This window comes from Dendrobates tinctorius, unplaced genomic scaffold, assembly GCF_039654945.1.
Source record: "Dendrobates tinctorius isolate UK_male_01 unplaced genomic scaffold, ASM3965494v1 ptg000102l, whole genome shotgun sequence".
NCBI lineage: Eukaryota > Metazoa > Chordata > Amphibia > Anura > Dendrobatidae > Dendrobates > Dendrobates tinctorius.
In genome coordinates, this window is record NW_027361770.1 from 7,490,378 (window position 1) to 7,511,055 (window position 20,678).

The 20,678-nt window shown below is 45.1% G+C and overlaps 1 protein-coding gene across 1 annotated transcript in view; it reads right to left on the bottom strand.

Moving 5' to 3' along the window:
* COL15A1 (collagen type XV alpha 1 chain) overlaps positions 1 to 16,522 on the bottom strand; it is a 1,161,047-nt gene extending 1,144,525 nt beyond the window's left edge. Inside the window, exons 1-2 of the mRNA XM_073587711.1 lie at positions 16,331 to 16,522; positions 16,155 to 16,237 (exon numbers count right to left, since the gene is read on the bottom strand). Of these exons, the coding sequence (XP_073443812.1) occupies positions 16,155 to 16,237; positions 16,331 to 16,341 (94 nt within the window). The 5' untranslated portion in view covers positions 16,342 to 16,522. The remainder of the gene's footprint in view (positions 1 to 16,154; positions 16,238 to 16,330) is intronic.
* Positions 16,523 to 20,678: the final 4,156 nt, after the last annotated feature.

Sequence of the window (20,678 nt, forward strand, 5' to 3'; positions counted from 1 at the left end):
ACGGTTTCAGTAATGAGGGACAATTTTGCACTATACTTTATGTCACCTCAAGGCAGAGTACACTGGCAGGATGACAGAGTGTGAAAGATTTGTGCCCCAAACTTGTGTACCTTCTGTACCAACAGTATATACCTTTGCCAACCAAAGTTGGCTATCTTGTCATGGTCTCTATTTTTAGCTTTAGGCCACAGGTGTGTACCTGGTTGTGTTTTATGCAAAGTATTTCACCTTTTAACAAAAGTTGTGTACATTGTTAGGAAATCACTAACAATAAACACAACTTTTTAGGTGAAATACTTTGCTTCAAACACAACCAGGAACACAACTGTGGCAAAAAGCTAAAATTTACCCACAGTTATATACCTAGTTTTGAATACCATTTCACCTTTTAAATACCCTGTATTTAACCTTTTTCGCCGCAGAAAGAAATGACAGACAACCAGTGTAAAATAATTTAACTTTTATTGAAAAATGTTTTTTTTAGTAAACTTTTTTAAAATTTTAATAAACATGTTTAATAAAAATTTGAAACTATAAAACTGAAACCATAAAACTGGTCATTTTTATTTAAAAACACACATTATAATTCTGTGTAGTGTGTGGTGGAAATACTGCTGTAGGGGCTGCGGGACACTTCGACACTGGGAGTGTGGAGAGAGGACTGGGATCGTTGTGGGGAAGGAACAGTTAGAGGTGAAGGTGTGGAAAAAACTACAGAATGGGTGGACATGTGGGAAGCAGAAGAGGTGGTGGGTGGTGGAGTGGAGGGTTGGGCAGGGACTGTAGGAGCAGATGATGTTGATGGCAAGTTGTATGGGGAAGGAGTTTGGTATGGGGCAGGTTGCTGGAAGTGCGGAGATGTCTGGTACGGGGCAGGTTGCTGGAAGTGGGGAGATGTCTGGTACGAGGCAGGTTGCTGGAAGTGGGGAGATGTCTGGTACGGGGCAGGTTGCTGGAAGTGGGGAGATGTCTGGTACGGGGCAGGTTGCTGGAAGTGGGGAGATGTCTGGTACTGGGGAGGTTGCTGGTACTGGGGAGTTTGCAGGTACTGTGGAGGTTGCTGGTACTGGTGAGGTTGCTGGTGCTGGGGAGGTGGCTGGTGCTGGGGAGGTGGCTGGTGCTGGGGAGGTGGCTGGTGCTGGGGAGGTGGATGGTGCTGGGGAGGTGGATGGTGCTGGGGAGGTGGATGGTATGTAATAGGAGGGGGAGGATGGAAAGTGGCTGGAGGTGGATGGTATGTAATAGGAGGGGGAGGATGGAAAGTGGCTGGAGGGGGTGTAGATGTAATAGGAGGGGGAGGATGGAAAGTGGCTGGAGGGGGTGTAGATGTAATAGGAGGGGGAGGATGGAAAGTGGCTGGAGGGGGTGCAGGTGGAGGAACTACTGTGGTGGGAGGAGGAGGAGGAGGTTGGGAGGTAACTTGCTGGAGAGCAGCGTGGCATGAATGCATTACATGCATCTGCTGGGCAGGAGAGAGCATTTCCATGCGCTCCACAACAGACCTGAAAAAGGTGTGGTTTGGCGAAGATCTTGCTTTTGAATGCATGGTTTGCAGAAGTGTCTTCACCTCCAGAATGCTGGAGTTGATCTGCTGATAGCCTGCGGAGATTTGCTCTGACAAGACTTTTAGACAGTTCTGGAAAGATGCATTCAGATGCAAGAACTCTGGCGCATAAGTCTTTTCCTGACCCCTCTGCCGCTGCCACCCAGTACCCGCAGGTGTACTAGAGGTGGCAGGGGCAGAAGGGTGGGGTAAAGGGAAAGCGATCTCCTCACCAGCAGCTTCATGTAATGTAGGCGGCCACGATGCTCCTGTGCTGGTGGATGGGACAGATGGGTCGAATGTGTGGGAAGGCTGGGAAGGTGCAGATGTACCGGGGCGGTCGAAGTGTCCCTCGGTGCCGGTCTCCTCAGGGATCGCCTCAGAAGGGTCCAATCGTGCAGGCTCCCGAGTGCTGCTCACCATGCTGTGGAATAAAGAGAAAAAAAAACAATTAAAATACTGACATGGTATGGCCCTGGCTGAAAAAAAAATTTACATCTAACATTTTTTTTCACATGTGGTGTGTAATATTTACCTTCTGGTGACCATTGTTTCCCGGAGTAACGACAGGGCTTCTGCGTACTTGTACTTGCTCCTGCGTCCTCCAGATCCACTCGGGGCCCGCATCTCTTTATTGAACTCCTTCTTGAAACGATCCCTCACAGACCGCCACCGATTCACAATTCTGTTCCCTGAAACGAGAAAGGAGTGGTTAGTATACAACATCAGTGTTTCCCAAACTCCAGTCCTCATGGTCCCCAGGGGTCATGTTTTCAGGATTTCCATAGTAAATAGAAATCCTGAACACATGATCCGTGGGGACCACGAGGACTGGAGTTCGGGAAACACTGGTTTACATCAAGCAACCGGTACTGTATATACTTACGCTCTGTAATCTGGGCCCGAACATCGAGGTCCTCCCAGCGGCCCACAAGGAGCGAACAGATTTCCTCCCAGAGTCGTCGGGTAACGATCAGGTCAGCGTGGCGGCGGTCAGCCATATTCCAGAGCGGCTCCCTTTCTCTGACAAGATCGATGAGGCGGTCCATATCAATCCCTCCATCCTCAACGTCAGAGTCGGGAGCACGCTGTGAAGGCTGTTAAAGAAAAAGACAAAAATAACATAATTAGCCTCCACAAAAGAAATGAAATAAAAAGTGCAAAAAAACAAAGCAAAAATATTTATACTTACACGCTGGTGACCGCCGCGTTGCTGTCGCCGACGACCCTGGGAGGCACTGCGAGCACCTCTTGGCCAAGCACCAGATTGGGAAGACTAGAGAAGAAAACAAAAAAAGTTATGTCTTTGGATGTAGGCATTTGTTTGCTGTGTGTGGTCTGCAGAACATTGTTTTCTATGTGTTGTGTGTAGTGTGATGTTGTGTTTCTGCGTTTGATGCAAAAAACTTACCAATTGTGAGCCCACTCCAGGTGTCTGTCCACCCCTTCCTTCTTCTTCTGGGAGCTCCTCTTCATCTTGTGATTCCTGTTTTGAAATAAAAGGCCATGAATAGACATATATTACAGAGAAGATGGATTTTGGAAATAAAAACTTACCGTCAAACGCTGACGATGCGAGGGAGGGCTCCCAGAAGATGATGTGCTGTCTTCCTGGTGGCCATACTCCATGCCTGTGGGTGGTGTTGCAGCTGCTGCCATTGCTGCTGCTGCTGCATCTATTGGGCGGCTGTTGAATAAAGAGAAACAAAGGGCCAATGAATATCTTGATATTCAATAGCCCTAGTTTGGAGGAATGGGTGATTTGATAATTACTGTCTCTCATCTGCTGCTGGACTCCCCTCCCGTTGTTTAGCATGCTGCTCCAATTGGGGTGGTGCTGATGGTGCTGCTGCAGATGTCTCCTGCCTTCTCCTGCACCTGGTTGCTGTCTTGGGTGGCATGTTGGGTGTGGCTGTGGGTCCCACTGTCTTGCTTTTATATATGTCTTGTGGGCAGAGCTACTGAGCATGCTCAGACCAAAAAACCGGATCCGGCCGCCGGATCAGGCTTTCGCCGGATCCGGCGCATTGCGGCGCTCATAGGCTTTCATTGTGTGAAAAAGCCGGACGCGCCGGATCCGGCGTGTCCGGCTTTTTCGCCGGAGACAAAAAACGTTACAGTAGACGTTTTTTCCAGACGCCGGATCGCGACACATTGCGACACATTGCCGGATCCGGCAAAAACCGGATGAAACGCATGGCCATCCGGCGCGATCCGGCGCAAATGCAAGTCAATGGGGGGGAACCGGATCCGGCATTGCATTTCGCCGGATCCGGTTTCTGTCAAAAGCGCCGGATCGCGCCTGACGGCGAAAACCTGATGTGTGAAAGAGGCCTTAGCGTGCTGGGACAGTATAGACTTAGACATCGGTGTATGTAAGTACTGAGTCTAAGCTGTTTGTATGTTCATGTGCAAAGTAAGGGCCAACACCAACTAACTATACACACTTTATGTAAACTAACCTACATAAGCACAAGACAGAATGCACTCAGCACTGACAGGATTATAATCTGCACAGTGTTGTAACTTAGGTAATAGTTATAAGCGAGCTGCTGGGTGTGGGCCATCACATCCACCTTGGTGGTCCCTTAGTGGTCCAAGTGTACGGCGAAGCAGCAGTCATTGTTTTGCTGCAACATCACTTATAGCAACATCTGTATCCATCCAGTTTGCAGTAATCTTGGTTCCCAAGTCTTTCTGCTGCCGTTTAGCCGTATACCCACCGTCCCGTTGGACCAATGATAATGCCTGTCAGGCAAATCAGCAACAGATTCTAGCTCATTTCACAACAAATTTTAATACCTGCACCGCAGGCCAATTTCAATGTGGAAATATTCCACAGCATGTGGAGGGGATATGTTCAGAGCTCCTTCAACTGTATTCCTTTGCAACTTTCCATCTTAAAATCCAGACAGAAAACATGCAGCGCTCAGTCCCACTTGGATGCATGCTAATATATTTTCAAGATAATTTTCCTAAATCCATTATGAAGACCTGTAGCGGTTAAAGGTTAGGAAGTGGCAAAAGAGGAACCTTAATTGAGTTGTCTGTTCACAGGACATTAATGACCTGTCTCCATGGTAGGTCACCAATACTATATGGGTGGCGCCCCCATTGTCAGCGGCTAGATGTACTCATTGCATGGAGCTGCACTGTACAGGGCTAATACACGTGTAGTGGACAATGTGTGGTACCGCAGAAGAGCTCCAGTTCTCTTGACTAAGAGCTGATGTGCAGCAGCAAGCACTACATAATGAATGGAGCCGTACAGTGCTTTATATCCGACTGCTGCCAAAGCTCCAAGCAACTGATCAGTGTGGGTATCAGTTGTCAAACCACCAATGATGTGATACTGATCCATAATCATCAATATCTTATGACTGGACAACCCCATTAAATAAATATGCGTTAGACCCCAGTCTTTTATAGGTTCACACTGGCCATATTTTACTCCAGTGTTTCCAGAGAGATCATATGACAACTTTGATAGAAAATCTAGCTTAGTAACAAAAGGTTAGTGAACTCCGAGGCTTTACATACTACATTCGGCAAACACGAATATACACTGATTCTTAATCAGAAACTCCCAAATCATTGAAAAAAACTCACAAAATCTAGTATAAAAAATAAAATCACCTCCTATTGCACGGCTTCTCTGAAAATTTGCCTGTCAGTGCTGGATAACACTATCATTCCTGTGAGTGGTGTTACTGTGGGCATTGGCAGCAAAATGGCTTAACAAATATTTTAAGTCAAGCCCTGTAATCTGTTGTGTAAAATGCCTGAAATGCTATTTTTCTGCATACACCAGGGAATGTTCATTGACCTAAACTGACCTGATCATGGACGGCTGCCATTGCAAAACATACAGCTGTTTCTACTGGACGCACTTTTCCTAAGGGACAATGATTCTAAAAGTGCCCTAGCCTACACTAGGGAAATATTTCAATAATGGAAAAAATGGCTATTCCATACCACACAATCCCCTTTGTTCAATTAGCGGAGTCTGATGCACGGGCATCATCATGAGATGGGATAATAGATCACATTCTTCCTCCTCTTTCTGACATTTCTCAAGGCTGGAAATCCTACATATCCTATTTCTTTCTTCACACATCTTTTAGCATCGAGACTTACATGGAACTATAATTCAGCTTAACCCGTTCTGTTACAGGATTTATTCAGTAAAATTAATTCATTTAATTCAAATAAATGTTCTGCTGAATTATGACTGTTGCTTCCTAAATAAACCTATGTATGGTAGCAATTTCTCTTTGTAGGGCTAGAAGAGCACATCGACATAGTATAAGCATGAATCCATTACTAGCGGTCTGCTGCAGAAAGTTTACCTTATAATCTACATGTAAAGCAACGCCAGACAGAAGTTTTCCGGAATATGCCACAAATTGATTAAAAGGTCAATGTGTCCATGTGGCTGTGTCGGATACTGCAGCTTAACCTTAAAGGGGTTGTCCGATCCGATTAAACAACCGCACACATATCCCCAATGTTTCTGATCCTGCCAATGAGCCCCACACATGATAATGGGGTTTTCCAGTCTAAATTGATGTCTGCAGTCTGTGTGTGATTAACAGTGGGAAAGTAGTCAGACCCCTTTAAATTTTTCACTCTTTGTTTCATTGCAGCCATTTGGTAAATTCAAAAAAGTTATTTTTTTCTCATTAATGTACACTCTGCACCCCATCTTGATGGAAAAAAAACAGAAATATGTAGAAATTTTTGCTAATTTATAAAAAAAAGCAACTAAATATCACATGGTCATAAGTATTTGACCCTTTGCTCAGACACTCATATTTAAGTTACATGCTGTCCATTTCCTTGTGATCCTCCTTGAGATGGTTCTACTCCTTCATTGGAGTCCAGCTGTGTTTAATTAAACTGATATGGCTTGATTTGGAAAAGCACACACCTGTCTATATAAGACCTCACAGCGCATGTCAGACCAAGTGAGAATCATGAGGTAAAAGGAACTGGCCAAGGAGCTCAGAGACAGAATTGTGGCAAGGCACAGATCTGGCCAAGGATACAAAAGAATTTCTGCAGTACTCAATGTTCCTAAGAGCACAGTGGCCTCCATAATCCTGCACCGACATCAGAGGCTTATCTACAGCATTCTGTAATGCTGTAGATAAGCCCCCCGATGTAACCTGAAAGATAAGAAAAAAGAGTTAGATTATACTTGTGGCGCCCCTGAGGCTCAGTCGCTGCAGAGGTACTGCACCTTCTCCTAAGGTGTAGTGCCCCACCAACTAGGTAAGTTGGGAACTCCTTTCCACACTCCAAGACCTGCATCCCACACACAGGATAGTTCAGTAGGTCCGCCTAGCAGCTTCAGGCTGGGGGTAGCAGAGCACCCTTCGTGGAACCCTGCTTCGTAACACGAGATGTGCTGGGAGGTGGGTGGAGTTAGTATAAAAGAGGGGGAAAGTGAAAAAGTGTAGGTCAGTCTGACAGAAGGTCAGTGTGGGGTGAGTCCCAGAGAAGTTCAGTTCTGAAGTTAGTTTGAGTTCAGTTTGAGTTTAGTTTAGAAAGAGTGCTGCAGCTGCCTCAGTGATCTGAGCCAGCTGGCACGGGAAAGAGAAGAGAAGGAGAAGGACGTAGACCTGCAACCTAAGCTTCCATAAGAGAGAGAAGGAACAGCGCGGAACGAAGGAGTAAGAGAACAGAGAGGAGTTGTGGGTTGGAAGAGGAACCCTGCCTATAGGTTCTCAGCGCAAGGCCGGGGCCCGATCCCCAAGGTTGTATGGACACTTATGGTTCTGCAGCAGACACCGGTGAAGTAGTTGGCTGTAAATGCACTACTCCCATCAAAGACTTGGGACACAACAGCAACTGGATAGAGAGCCAGGACTTCTGAAAAGGGAGTCCCCGATAGAGGCTACAGCTGTCTGTCATACAAGTAAGGTTCTAGGAACATCTGACAGGAGGAATTCCAGAGAACTACGGTACAGGAGTTCTTCACACTAAAAGGCGCAAAAGAGGAGTCGTTCAGGAAAGGCACATGTTGGCGGAGTGTTGGAGAGGAGAACCCTGACTTGCCCAGGAAGTTGATTGAGTCTCTGCCCCGGAGGACACGGCATGGAAGCGGGCAGCAGTGGTTACCAAGAGCTGTGAGTAAAGTGTTGAAACTGCAAGCCCTGGTGTCCTCCATTCATTCGTCGCTAACACCTCCAGCACCGCTACATCTGGGTAACAGCATCTATACCATTCTGCGCCTCTCCTTGTCCATTGCACCTACACTGCCCTGGGACTACAGCTCCACCTGTGGGGAGCTATACCATCTTTGCTGCACCACACCATCAGTCCCAGCGGATCTGCATGCAGCGTTGGCTTACCATCTCCCTTGCCAAACACCACGGGTGGCGTCACAAACTATTCAAATAAACTTTAACACCATTAACATTACCGTCATTGATATTGGGCGCCCAGGGCCACGGACCGGGTCACTGCTGCTGTTAAACATCCCCCTGACACCGGCCCGTTACCGAGTACACCGCTGCCCTGGGTGTGAGGGGCGACCCATACTCACCGGGGGGGCAGTCCGGTCCAATGGGTGTCCTGGTCTGATCTGACGCCTCCCATCTTCATACAATGCCGTCCTCTTCTTTCCTTCCTGTCATGGCTCCAGCTCCGGTGCACTGCTCTGCCCTATTGAGGGCAGAGCAGAGTCCTGCAGTGCGCAGGTTCTGGGAGAGGTCCGGCGCCTGCGCACTGCAGTATTCTGCTCTGCCCTCAACAGGGCAGAGCAGTGCGCCGGAGCTGGAGCCACGACAGGAAGGAAAGAAGAGGATGGAATTGTATGAAGATGGGAGGCGCCGGACCGGACCACGACACCCATCAGACAGGATCGCCCCCCGGTGAGTATAATCTAACTTTTTTTCTTATCTTTCAGGTTACATCGGGGGCTTATCTACAGCATTACAGAATGCTGTAGATAAGCCCTTGATGTCGGTGCCGGCAGCTCATATTTGTAAAAAGGGGTTCCCTTTTAAATGGAAGAAGTTTGGGACCACCAGAAGTCTTCCTAGACCTTGCTGTCCAGCCAAACTGAGTAATCGTGTGAGAAGAGCCTTGGTGAGAGAGGTAAAGAAGAACCCCAAGATCACTATTGCTGAGCTCCAGAGATGCAGTACGGAGATGGGAGAAAGTTCCACAAAGTCAACTATCACTGCAGCCCTCCACCAGTCGCGCAGTTATGGCAGAGTGGCAAGACAGAAGTCTCTCCTCAGTACAAGACTGTTGGAATATGTTTGGTGCAACAACTCCATTCCTGTCTGAGTGTTTAGTTGCTAGATTTGCATGCTGTTTATAAAGTTAGAATAAAAAGACTCACAGAGGCTCACACAGGGAGAGCATGTGACTGTATTTCCTGTTTTTCCTGTGTCTGTGTATGAGAGAAGCAGCCTGCTGTAGATGCTGCACAGATAGAGACACACAAATGATTTATTCCTGATTTATTAAGCTTATCATATATTGTTCCTGATTAAAGAAGCTATGTTATCACACGCTTGGAGAGTATCCTGAATAATCCACTGCCAACAGGTTATGGGCCCAGAGTGACACTGAACCCCAGAGTAACACAGCAACAGAAGCCCAGCACAAAAGCAGCACAGAGTAACAGAGAAGATGTCCACTAGCAGCAATCCTGTCAAGTTCTTAGTTCCAAGCCTCACTAACCAGAACTACCAGTCCTGGAAATTCAAGGTGAAGATGCTGCTCATAAGAGAAGGTATGTGGAAATATACTCAGGAACAAGTGCCTCATCCATTAATCAGATGATTGGCTAGAGAAGAATCAGAAAGCACAAAGCATGATCTCCGTCAGTGTAGATGATAATCAGATTATGCATATATGCTAATGTTCAACTGCAATGGAGATGTGGGGTAAGTTACAGAAAGTGCATGGAAGATCAAATCTCAGCTATAATTTTTATCTCATGAGAAAGCTGTATCAGTCTAAGCTAAGTGATGGACAAAATATGCAGGACTATATAAGAAACACCCTAGAGATTGTGGAGCGTCTCAGGGGTATTGGGGAAGAAATTAAACATTTTCAAGTTGCTGCACTTCTATTAAGTGGTCTTCCAGAGAGTTATGACACACTCATGACTGCAGTAGATGCATGGCTAGATGATGAGCTGACACTAGAGTTTGTTAAAGGCAAACATGTGGATGAATTCAAGAGAAAAATGCAGCATGTAAGCAGCAGTAATGAATACAGAGCATAAACAGCATTAAAGGCACAGGATTTCCCTAAATATAAGAGCAATCTAAGAGAAACTTGTGAATGTTTTGTCTGTAAAAAGCCTGGACACCTTAAAGCAGACTGCAGAATTTGGAAAGCAAGAATGAGTCAGTTTAAAAAGCAGAACAGTCATCAAAGGGTTAAAAAAGCCGTAAAGGACGATTCTGCATGTGTTGAAGCTGCATTTAATGCCAGTACAGGCCCATCTTCAAAGCATATATGGTGTTTAGATTCTGGTGGAAGCAGTCATATGACAAATAACAAGGATTTTTTTTACTGACCTTAATGAAAGCAAGTCAGAAAAGGTCATCTCAGCTAATGGTCACTATATGACTTCAGAAGGAGTAGGAGACTTCCACCTCCACTGTCCAGTTTCCTCAGCACAAAGCAGAAAGATACCAGTAAAGGATGTTCTCTATGTTCCCAGCCTTGAAAGCAATCTTTTGTCAGTAAAGAAGTTCACGCAAAAGGCGAATGTAGTTACTTTTAGAGATAACAGCTGCATCATCTCAAAGAAGGGTCATACTCTTGCAGAAAGAAAAATCCACACTTTTGCATCTGCACTGCTATGTATTGCAGAAATCACAATCTCCTTTAAATGCTGGGAACGATTGTGGGATTTAACTGGTTAACACCGATGGGCGGAAATCTGATCATTCAGCTGCTGTTAAAGGCACATGATGGCTGATTAAATCAGTCATCATGTGCGGAGAAAGATGTGAACTCTGTGTATGTACGTCAAAGGTCATAAAGGAATTAAAGTGGTACTCCAGCTTAAAGTACTTATCACGCATGCACTGCATAGGTGATAAATGTTGGAATGTGAGAAATAGAGGTAAGCGGATCTTTTGAACACTGACTTTGCCAAATTTCCCTCAAAAATCAGATTCACAGTGAATACATTTCCACAGATCTCCATGCTAGAAAGCTTGTAATTGCTCTTAAAATACCCATGGTGGAGAGAGAGAGTGCAATCCACTGACCAGAAGAGCTTACGCTTTACAAACAGTAAAGCCAAAAGACTCCGCTGACATAAGAGCTTACACTCTACAGTGAGGATCCTGCTAACAAAATAAAGTGGTGAGTCCAGCATTACTTTGCTTTTTTTACATAAGAGCTTACACTTTACATGAGAGAGAGAAAAGTACCCTTCTGACCATATAACCTTACACTCTACAGATCAGAGAGAGATGTGACTGCTGGCTAGTAATGGGTGAACCCGCCCCCAATGATCGGGATCGGCAGGTTCGCCCAAGTCATTTTGTAAAGTACAAGCTTGGGGCCGGAGATGACGCAAACTTGCATCCGAACACCAAGCTTAGCCTTTACAGATATGGGATGGGGCAGGGCTGTAAAACAAAGCATAAAATTAGTAATAAACATTATAATTATACTTACCGGTCCAGCGGTGCATTCTCCCATCTAGCTGTCTCCCAGCTGCATCTACTTCTGGGGCCGCTCATTAACTTCCGGGTTATTCACTCCACTGCTCAGCAATTTTCGGCTGGCGTCGGCAGTGCTCGTGCGGTGACGTCAGGGTTCAACCCAGTTCATGGCCAGAGCCATGAACGCGGGTGAACCCTGACGTCACCTCACGAACACTGCTGGAAAAAGCCGAAGACTGCCAAGTGCAGTGAATACCACCGGAAGTTAATGAGCCGCCCCAGAAGCAGATGCAGCCGGGAGACAGTTTGACGGGAGGACGCGTCACTGGACAGGTAAGTATAATTATAATGTTTACTAATAATTTTATGCTTTTACAGGCCCTGCACCTGAACTGGACCTGAACTGTAACACAGGTTTCCCATGGAAACCCATGTTCAGGACGTTGTGCCAAACACTATGTGTTCGGTACGGGTCCCGAACTTTACAGTTCAGGTTTGCCCATCCCTACTGCTGACCATAAGAGCTTCCACTTTACAGATGCATGAGAGAGAGAGATCATATGGTGACCATAAAAGCTTTATGCAGTATGCTGACCATAAGAGCTTATACTCTATATAAGTGAGAAAAACAGAGGACCTCTCTGACCATAAGACCTTACACTCTACAGAAGAGAAAAACATAGCCAGAGACTCTGGATGTGGAAATGACTGTGCTGTACAAACTGTGCTCCAATGAGGACCACTGATCTTTGATGATCCAGGTACTGGCCACCACTGCACACGGTACAATAATCAGTAAGATGTCATAGCTGCATGACATTCTTGGAAAATGCAAACTCACGTTAGCCTGTTCTCTAAGGGTATGTGCACACGTTGCAGATTCTGCTGCTGATCCGCAGCGGATTTGGCCCTGTGAATTCGCAGCAGACTCTCCTGCAGTGTACAGTACCATTAAAGTCAATGTTAAATGAAAAACGCTGTGCACATGCTGCGGATTTTTCAGCAGATTTGCTGCGGTTTTGATTCCGCAGCATGTCAATTTTTTGTGCGGATTCTGCAGCGTTTTTACACCTCTTCCATTATAGGAATCCGCAGGTGTAAAAACACAGGTGAAATTCGCACAAAAGCTGCACAAAATCCGCAGTAAATCTGCACTAAATCCACAGGTAAAACGCAGGTCATCTTACCTGCGGATTTAGCAAAATCCGAGCGGAAAAATCCTCAGGGTAATCCGCAACGTGTGCACATACCTTTATGCATCAGCAGTGTGAGAAATGGTACCCTGTAAAGTTTTATTTTTCTGCGAACCACAAATCGAATCTCAAAATGTTTGAATTTGCATGACACCACAAATTTCAACCTATTCAACTCAAACTCGATCCTCTGTGAATTGATCCATTCATCTCTATTGGGGACCAAGCACTAAGATCACCAACCATCGAAACTGGGGACTGTGGTTAAAAAGGCCTTCAAACAGATCACCAGTTGAGGTTGAATGCTACTTCTTCAGTCAATGTTTTTGGTGCTGGAAAGCAGCCAAGTTCCTAGCATGTCCAAACTCTTACTACCAACATATTTACTGGAGAAGTAAGGAACTGAAATATCGCATTCTGCTGATTGACGAGAGCCCAGTGGTTGGAGCGACACTGATCTAGCAGTTATCAGCAATCCTGTGGATAGGTGATAAATTGGGGAATCTTAACAGCTGTGATGCAGTGACCCCTGTGACAGCTAGGGGGCGCTGTATCTCCTTCCCAGGACATGCATGCAGGCATTTCCTTTATTGTGATGGGGAAATGATGAGCGGCAGGATTATAAATGGACGATATGTATCACATGGGTGGGTGCCCTGAGATGGAAGCTGGAATATGTATTAATCAGCAGAGATATACTGCTGAGGGTTTGCTGCAGTGTAACAGGGAGAGCTTCCAGGTGGCTGGTGAGATGGGTAGGGCCAGTCACCTACAACCCCACCCAGGTGCATGTGGTCTGAATGCCCAATGTAAAGCCTGTATGTGTGTGGCTGTGTGATCATGTGATCCATATCTCAACTGTGGGTGTGGTTATGTAATACATAAGTGCCTGAGGTCTGGTCACATGGAGGGAGAGTGTGTACCTGAGTGGTTCAGGGTGCAAGGTCCTGGAGGGTCTGTGTTGGGAGATTCTGCTAGAAGTATCGGATCCCTGGAGCACGTGCTATGACCTTGGACCTGGTGAGGCCGGTGTGTTGGGAGTCCCTGGAAGTAGGGAAGGATCCCTGAATAGCACCCATTGAAGCGTGAGTGTTGGACGGTCTCAGAAGGGGACGGACGTCCTGAATAGCACCCACTGAGGCCCTGGACCTGGTGAGGCTGGTGTGTTGGGAGTCCCTGGGAGTAGGGACGGATCCCTGAATAGCACCAGGACAGGCCACTGTGTGTTTGCAGAGTCAGTGACAGCACTGCATTGGGGGAGCTACTGTCCATCTGTGGATCTGGACTGTCAGGTGGCCTGGTGAGGAATACGTTATCCGGGACAGTGATCACAGTTCGGCAGCTTCCCTGGGAAAAAGAGGACTGACAAAAAGTCTGCATCTGGAGCCGGAGCTCCTGCGAGGTAAGCCAGGACATGGGGATATGACTGTTGGTGCATGTTGCGTTCTATGAACATTAATGAACTGTACGGCGTCCGGTCGCCCACGGTAACAGGACAGTGAGGAGGTCCAGCGTGTTTAGGGACTGCAAGGAAAAGCCATATGTTGAAATGTAATGAACTATGTGTAAGCCTGTGAAGTATAACATGGCATACGGTACGGTTTATGATGCCATAATAAACTGCTTTGGACTGTTTTAACGGAAAGTGTTCCTGTGTGACGTGAATGCGCTGCCAAGCGAGTGTCCCCCCCAACACTAACAATAAGCGCTACCTTACACAGTTTACAAACATCATTATTACTATAGGTATTACTGCTTCGTACCTGGATTGTAAAGCCTGCATGCAGATTCTGCTCTGGTACAATTTATAAAGACTCTTCTGTTAGCAGAAAACTTTATACATGTAATGGAATGCAAGTAGAAAAATGCCTGTTTGTAAAATGTTCTAATGAACAGAATATTTTTCTACTAACTGAAATTATTTCATGTACATCCTACACCTTTTCCTGAATGTCTCTGCCAGAAATGAAAATGAACTCGATAAAGGCTTTGCTCCCGCACGTCTAAGCCACAGGGGAAGGTATGAACAAGGTCTTTTTATGCTTTGGCATGTAGAGTGGTCTGCAATGGTTATATGTTCGCGTCACTTGCTGAGAGAATCAGCCTCACATTTTGGAAACACTCTCAGTTTCAGTTTCTGGGGGATGAGAAAATAGCAAAATGAGGATTTTATTGGTACTCGCATGGTCCCGAAGTCTGATCATTCCAGAACAGCATTACCTTCTATGCAACGTTTTAATAGGCCCTAACTGTTAAACTACACAGTAAAGTCTTATGTCTACAGAAGGAGTTTATATTTTCATGCACTTTAGTACAGTTTAGTTTGGTTTGGAGGTTGAAATTTAGTTCACAGGATTCTCAAGTATTATTACAAGATACATGGGCTGATAGTGAGAACTATGAGGGAGATGATGATGGATTATTCATGCAGTCCTCTAATCCAAAAAGCCAGATAAACATGACGAGATGGCATTCCTGAACATCATAAGCCACTTACATATTGATAACGGTAGAGACAGTGAACAGCTTCATCCTTTACACGAAAATTCACAAAATGCATACATTGGAGAATACTATTCGGAAAAATCGATGTCACATGGAAAAAATGAGCAATGTGAGAAGTATAATTTATCCAGAGCTGGCTATTCCTGACTCTTGGCAGAGAGCTCGGAGCAGATACATACTCATTCCAACTGTTGTAACCGCTTCTTGTACAGTCAGGTTTCAGCATTAGAAAGACATTTTTACAGTAGCGTTTATATCCAGAGGTATATGGTTTACATCACAGACTCGAGGTATGGAGAAGGATCAGGCAGTTTCCTATCCTCCATTGGCAAAGCTTAATAATATATAACTGAAATGTAATAACAAACAAGCCTGGTAAGTTCTAGTGTGTGTTTGTTTATACATAGATATAGCAGAGCTGACTTTGCTGATGCTCAGAACGTCAATCACTGTGATGTGTTAGTTCTCGTTTTATATAGGATAAGTCATCCTAATCCATCTGATACCATCAGAGCAGATGATGACGAATGATGAGAATAGGGAATCCTCTGGTGTAGGGTAACCTCCAGGGCACACATCCAGACACTACTACTTAGTTGCTTAGTATAAGTTAAGCATTCAAATAACAAATTCCATTGAGTCAGATAATGAGAAATACTGTTGTTCTCGTATTGAACTTGCTCCGTTAGAAACAGCAATTACATTTCTGCAAGCCAAGAAACATTGCCTAGAAAATATTCAGAATCCCTATAAAAGCCATCACATTTACAACATTCTTCATTATGTCTGAAAGTTAGGGCACCCACTGGAACTCCAGCCATAGTCATCACATCTTTCACATAATGCACTGCCATTTATCAAGTCAGCATGCACATTATGGAGGGAATGTACTAACGCTTTTGCACCAGTTTTTGTAAACAAAAAAGATGTAAGATTTTTATTGTCTACTATTTTATGCAAAGAAATGAGACTTTTTGCTTTCTTTACGCTGCTTTTCACAATTTGGAAACGGGATCTGTTAATATCAAAAGATGCACCACATTTCTGAAATATTATGCGGCACATTTATAAAATTGGCAAAGATATTGGTAATGCAGGCACAAGCCAATGTGACCTTAATTATTGCCATACGATTACCTCCCCCTAGAGTCCAGGCTGCTCTATTCCTATAAAGAAGACTCCCTGGCTCAGTGGGTTAACATCCTGCTTTTAGCCACCTGCATGCTAAGGCTCCTGATAAGATCATTCATTGGTTGCTCTTACCTTCCCAGCTTTGAGCATCCAAGATGAATGGGAATAAGCATGAAAAGAGAAGACACCGTAACTTCAGTGGCCGGTAGGTTCGCCTGTTTCGTGAAATCAGAGAAAAGATGATTTTAAAAATGACCAGTGATAGTTAGACTGGAAGGAAGACAAGCATGATAATTGAGCATTCTCACCTTGAAGTCATTCTTCCAATAAACGCAGCTCACAGGCCACACATGAAAACAGAGCGACGCAGCCCAAATACGCAGAACTTTGAAAAAGTCACTCCTGAAGTTTGCTGCCTTTCCCTGCTTTCCAGCACAGAGGGAAACAAAGGCAGCTCTGAGCCTCCAGTGACTCACTGCAATCAGGACTCCCAACACTGAAATCTGACTCCACTTCGATTTTCCTCATAGACCACCGCCTTTAAGTTCCAACCTTACTCCCCATCTTATTAGCAGTCATCTACAATCCTTCCCACCTTCCTCCCAGATGTATAACCCCACTCTTCGCGACAAACTGCGATAATGCCGGACACACACAGGCCAGGTGCTTCTCTCACAATGTCCTATGTGGCCTTGAATGGAGAGTCCTCAGTGGTTGATACCTTTTAATGGCTAAATGAAAAGATGGTAACACGGTACAAAGATATATATATTTCCTCTACCGTGTCCTTAGCACTCACGAGGATACGACTTTACATGGTCTTGTATACATCATCCTCTGTGTTAGTAATGGAATGTATCACTTTTATATCCATACAATTTATAAGTCTGGGACTGGAAATACAGAAAAAACTACTGCAAAGTAAAAGCAAAACTGTCAAATTGTTAACACTATTAAATGTATAGTATATTTAGATTGTGAGCCCCATCGGGGACAGTGATGGTAATGTGTGCAAACAGTAAAGCACTGCAGAATATGTTAGCGCTATATAAAAATAAAGATTATTATTATGCTGCCAAAATGGCAAATAATCCGTAGAGCTCATGCTTATTTATAATAGTTACCTAAAACTGCATCAGATTTTACAAGTCCTAAAAGTAGATAAAAAAAGCAAATCCAACCAATGAGTCTAAAACATTAGAATTTGTCTTTTTTTATTGATGAAACTAACTCAGTCTGACATGTCTGTGAGGAAGAAAAGTATGCCAACCTTTACTTTCAGTATTTGATGTCAATACCTTTCACAGCAATAACTTCATCTAAATACCTGTAGACTGTGAGCCCTCGCGGGCAGGGCTGTCTACAAATATCTAAAGGGCTGTCACATTGTAGAAGGATCAACTTTATTCTCATTTGCACAAGGAAAGACTAGAAGCAATGGGATGAAACTGAATGGGAGGAGACACAGATTAGATATTAGAAAAAACTTTTTGACAGTTAGAGTGATCAATGAGTGGAACAGGCTGCCACGAGAAGTGGTGAGTTCTCCTTCAATGGAAGTCTTCAAACAGAGGCTGGACAGACATCTGACTGGGATGATTTAGCGAATCCTGCTTTGAGCAGGGGGTTGGACCAGATGGCCCAGGAGGTCCCTTCCAACTCTACGATTCTATGATTCTATGATTCTATGATTCCTTATGTACTTGTGTGTCCCTTGTCTTAGGCTGGTTTCAGACTAGCGCATTTTACATGCAGTGCACTGCGCTGCTAAGCCCCGCCCCCTGCCCGCCCCGTCTGGTCATTTCCTCCTACTATCGCACACGGCTCTGTGCACCCTATCTTTAGCATAGGGTGCGCAGACCATGCGCTGGCTGTGCGCTAGTAGGATTTTTGTGTTCGCTATGCACTTTTGAAGATGTGCCGGTGTGCGTCGAACGCACCATGTTGCATTTTGGTGCGCTTGGCGCACCTTCAAAAGTGCGCAGCGCACACAAAAGTCCTACTAGCGCACGGCCAGCGCACGGTCTGCGCACCCTATGCTAAAGATAGGGTGCACAGACCCGTGTGCGATAGTAGGAGGAAATGACCAGACGGGGCGGGCAGGGGACGGGGCTTAGCGGCGCCATGCGCTGCCTATAAAATGCGCTAGTGTGAAACTAGCCTTACACATGTTTATTATACTTGTCTATATTTCCCCTTTTCACATGTAAAGCGCCATGGAATAAATGGTGCTATATAAATGCATAATAATAATAAATATTATCAGTAATTGCTGCTTAGTCCTCCACATCAAATTGAATGAATTCCTCTATACAGAACAGCTTCAACTCATGGATTTTCCCCCATGAACTTCCTACTTCAAGTCCTTCCACAACATTTCTATTGTAATAAGGCTGGGACTTTGACTTGGCCATGCTAAAACTTTAACTTTATTCTTCTTTAACCAGGAATTGCATTATTGGGTCGTGGTTTTGCTGTCTGACCTACCTTGAGATTCAGCTCATGGACAGATGTACTGACATCCTGCCAGTATAAATAAGAACTCATTGCTAACATCACGGAATGTGAGGCATTATTGCATAAATGCAGCAAAACAGGCCCAAACCATGATACGAATGTAGGGGATTGAAATAGAATATCCCTTTAATGTCACCTTCAGTTTAAGGAGTTCTAGTATTAATATATTGTAAATGTTGTACAGATATAGTTATGCTCCGGTATTGCTACACTATTGTGTATTACCACCATTTTGATTGGTACTGCCACATTATATGTGTTACCATGCTGTACATATTGTATTATGTTTGCATATTGATGTATAAGGTTAGGGTAAGACAGTGCATCCTTAGGGTTCAATAGTGGAGGGCACTATTAGTATAGAGTTCATAGACATGGGTAAGCGTAGTTCTGTTGTGGACCACTAGATGGGGTGTACTAGTGGGCCTTGTTAGGTACAGCTCGTAGGAGGAGCTGCTATGAGTTAAGTTAGTGTAGGCTATAGGATTTAGGTAGAAGGGTGAGTAAGCCTGACAAGTCCACAAGGGCTCTAAGCCCAGGATATCATAGCAGCTACGCAACATTGTTGAAAAGAAGCAAAGCACGGGCAGACGGGTGCTGGATAAGACCAGAGCACCCGGGGAAATTGCAGTTTATTACAGCAGCAGGAACGGAAAGGAAGAAGTGGTCCAAAAGTCGTGCATGGCGCAGAGTATTCACCATGTGGCAGATCTTAAACAGGGCTGAAGCCTGCAAGTCTGAGGTGAAGCGGATGAATTTTATCCCCTATGTCTTGAGATCTTACAGGAGTGATGCTGCGGTACCGCCAAGCGCGCTACTACCCCCTAATGTGCGTGAGGATACAGAAAGTAAGAAAGGAAAGTGCAGAGGAGTACTGTGTGGACTGTAATGTAACTGATGTGTCTGGGACCATTGACGAGAACAGTAAAATCGTTGAGTTGACTTCTGAACTGGATCTGTGTCCGTTTTTCAACCTTAAGTACTGAAACCAAGTGTGCAGGAGCTGGGTCACACCACAGTGGAATCCCTTTCTGTGAACCAGCACCCCAAACAGGTATGTTGGAAGAAGTTGATAGTTTTCCTGTGGGAGGAGGCCAGGACACCAGAGCCCTGGGGTCCTCGGCTGCGACTACCGTCCTGGCTGCCTCTTACATTTCCACTATATTTCATGGATGGTATGAGGTTTTTATGCTGTACTGCAGTAATTTTCTTTCTCAAGCCATAACACTTCTCATTTAAACCTCTAAGGTAGGCTATAAATCTCTTCTTTCATCTCACCCAGCCACAAAACATTGTTTCAGTTGCCTTTCTGGCTTGTCCAGCTGATTATTGTAAATTGAAGGCGGGCAGCAATGCCCAGGAGCGCAATAACTTTCTCCTCTTAATTATGAACTTGTAAACCATTGTTGTTCATTGTCCTCCTGATGGTAGACTCATGAGCATTAAAGGGAATCTGTCACTTTAGAAAATGCTCTTTACCTGCACCTGTAGGGTTAATCTGCAGGTAAAAAACATTAAAACACTTCCTTACTGAAAGTACAGCTACTGGGAGAACATGAACTTATTTCCTTGCGGGAGCCACCGGCTTTCAATTATTGGGGTGTGCACGGAGCCATTACAGTCATCATTAACTATACTATGAGCGGTGGCTGCAAGCTTGCCCTGGCACTTTGATTGACATTTTTACACAATTTGTCTGTCTGATTAGTAGAGTCCAAACTTTTTAGAGAGGTATTTGGGGTTGTGGTCCCCTGCCTGGGCTATGCACCTGTTAGGGCTGGCGGAACGCACCAAATAATAAAATAATAGTAGGTGCGTTCACAGCCCGGGGTCCACCGTGCAGGAGTGGTAAACTGCTGCTTAGTAATGGCGGAAGTATAAAGCGGTGTGGAAAAGGTCACACTTGGGGTAACATCACCCAGTGTGAACAGAAGTTAACTCTTAACTCACAGAGCTGCGCTACCGCAGAGCATAAATGCCGGTGCCTGTTTAGCTCACAGAGCCCGGCCACGGAGCTCACAGAAAGTGGTCACAGAACTCTGCCCCAAGGACACGGGGTCAGAATCTCTCTAGACCTTCTGAGCACGCGGCGTCGCACCTGCGGACGCCACTATAGACGCTGACTATGGAGTATAGAGC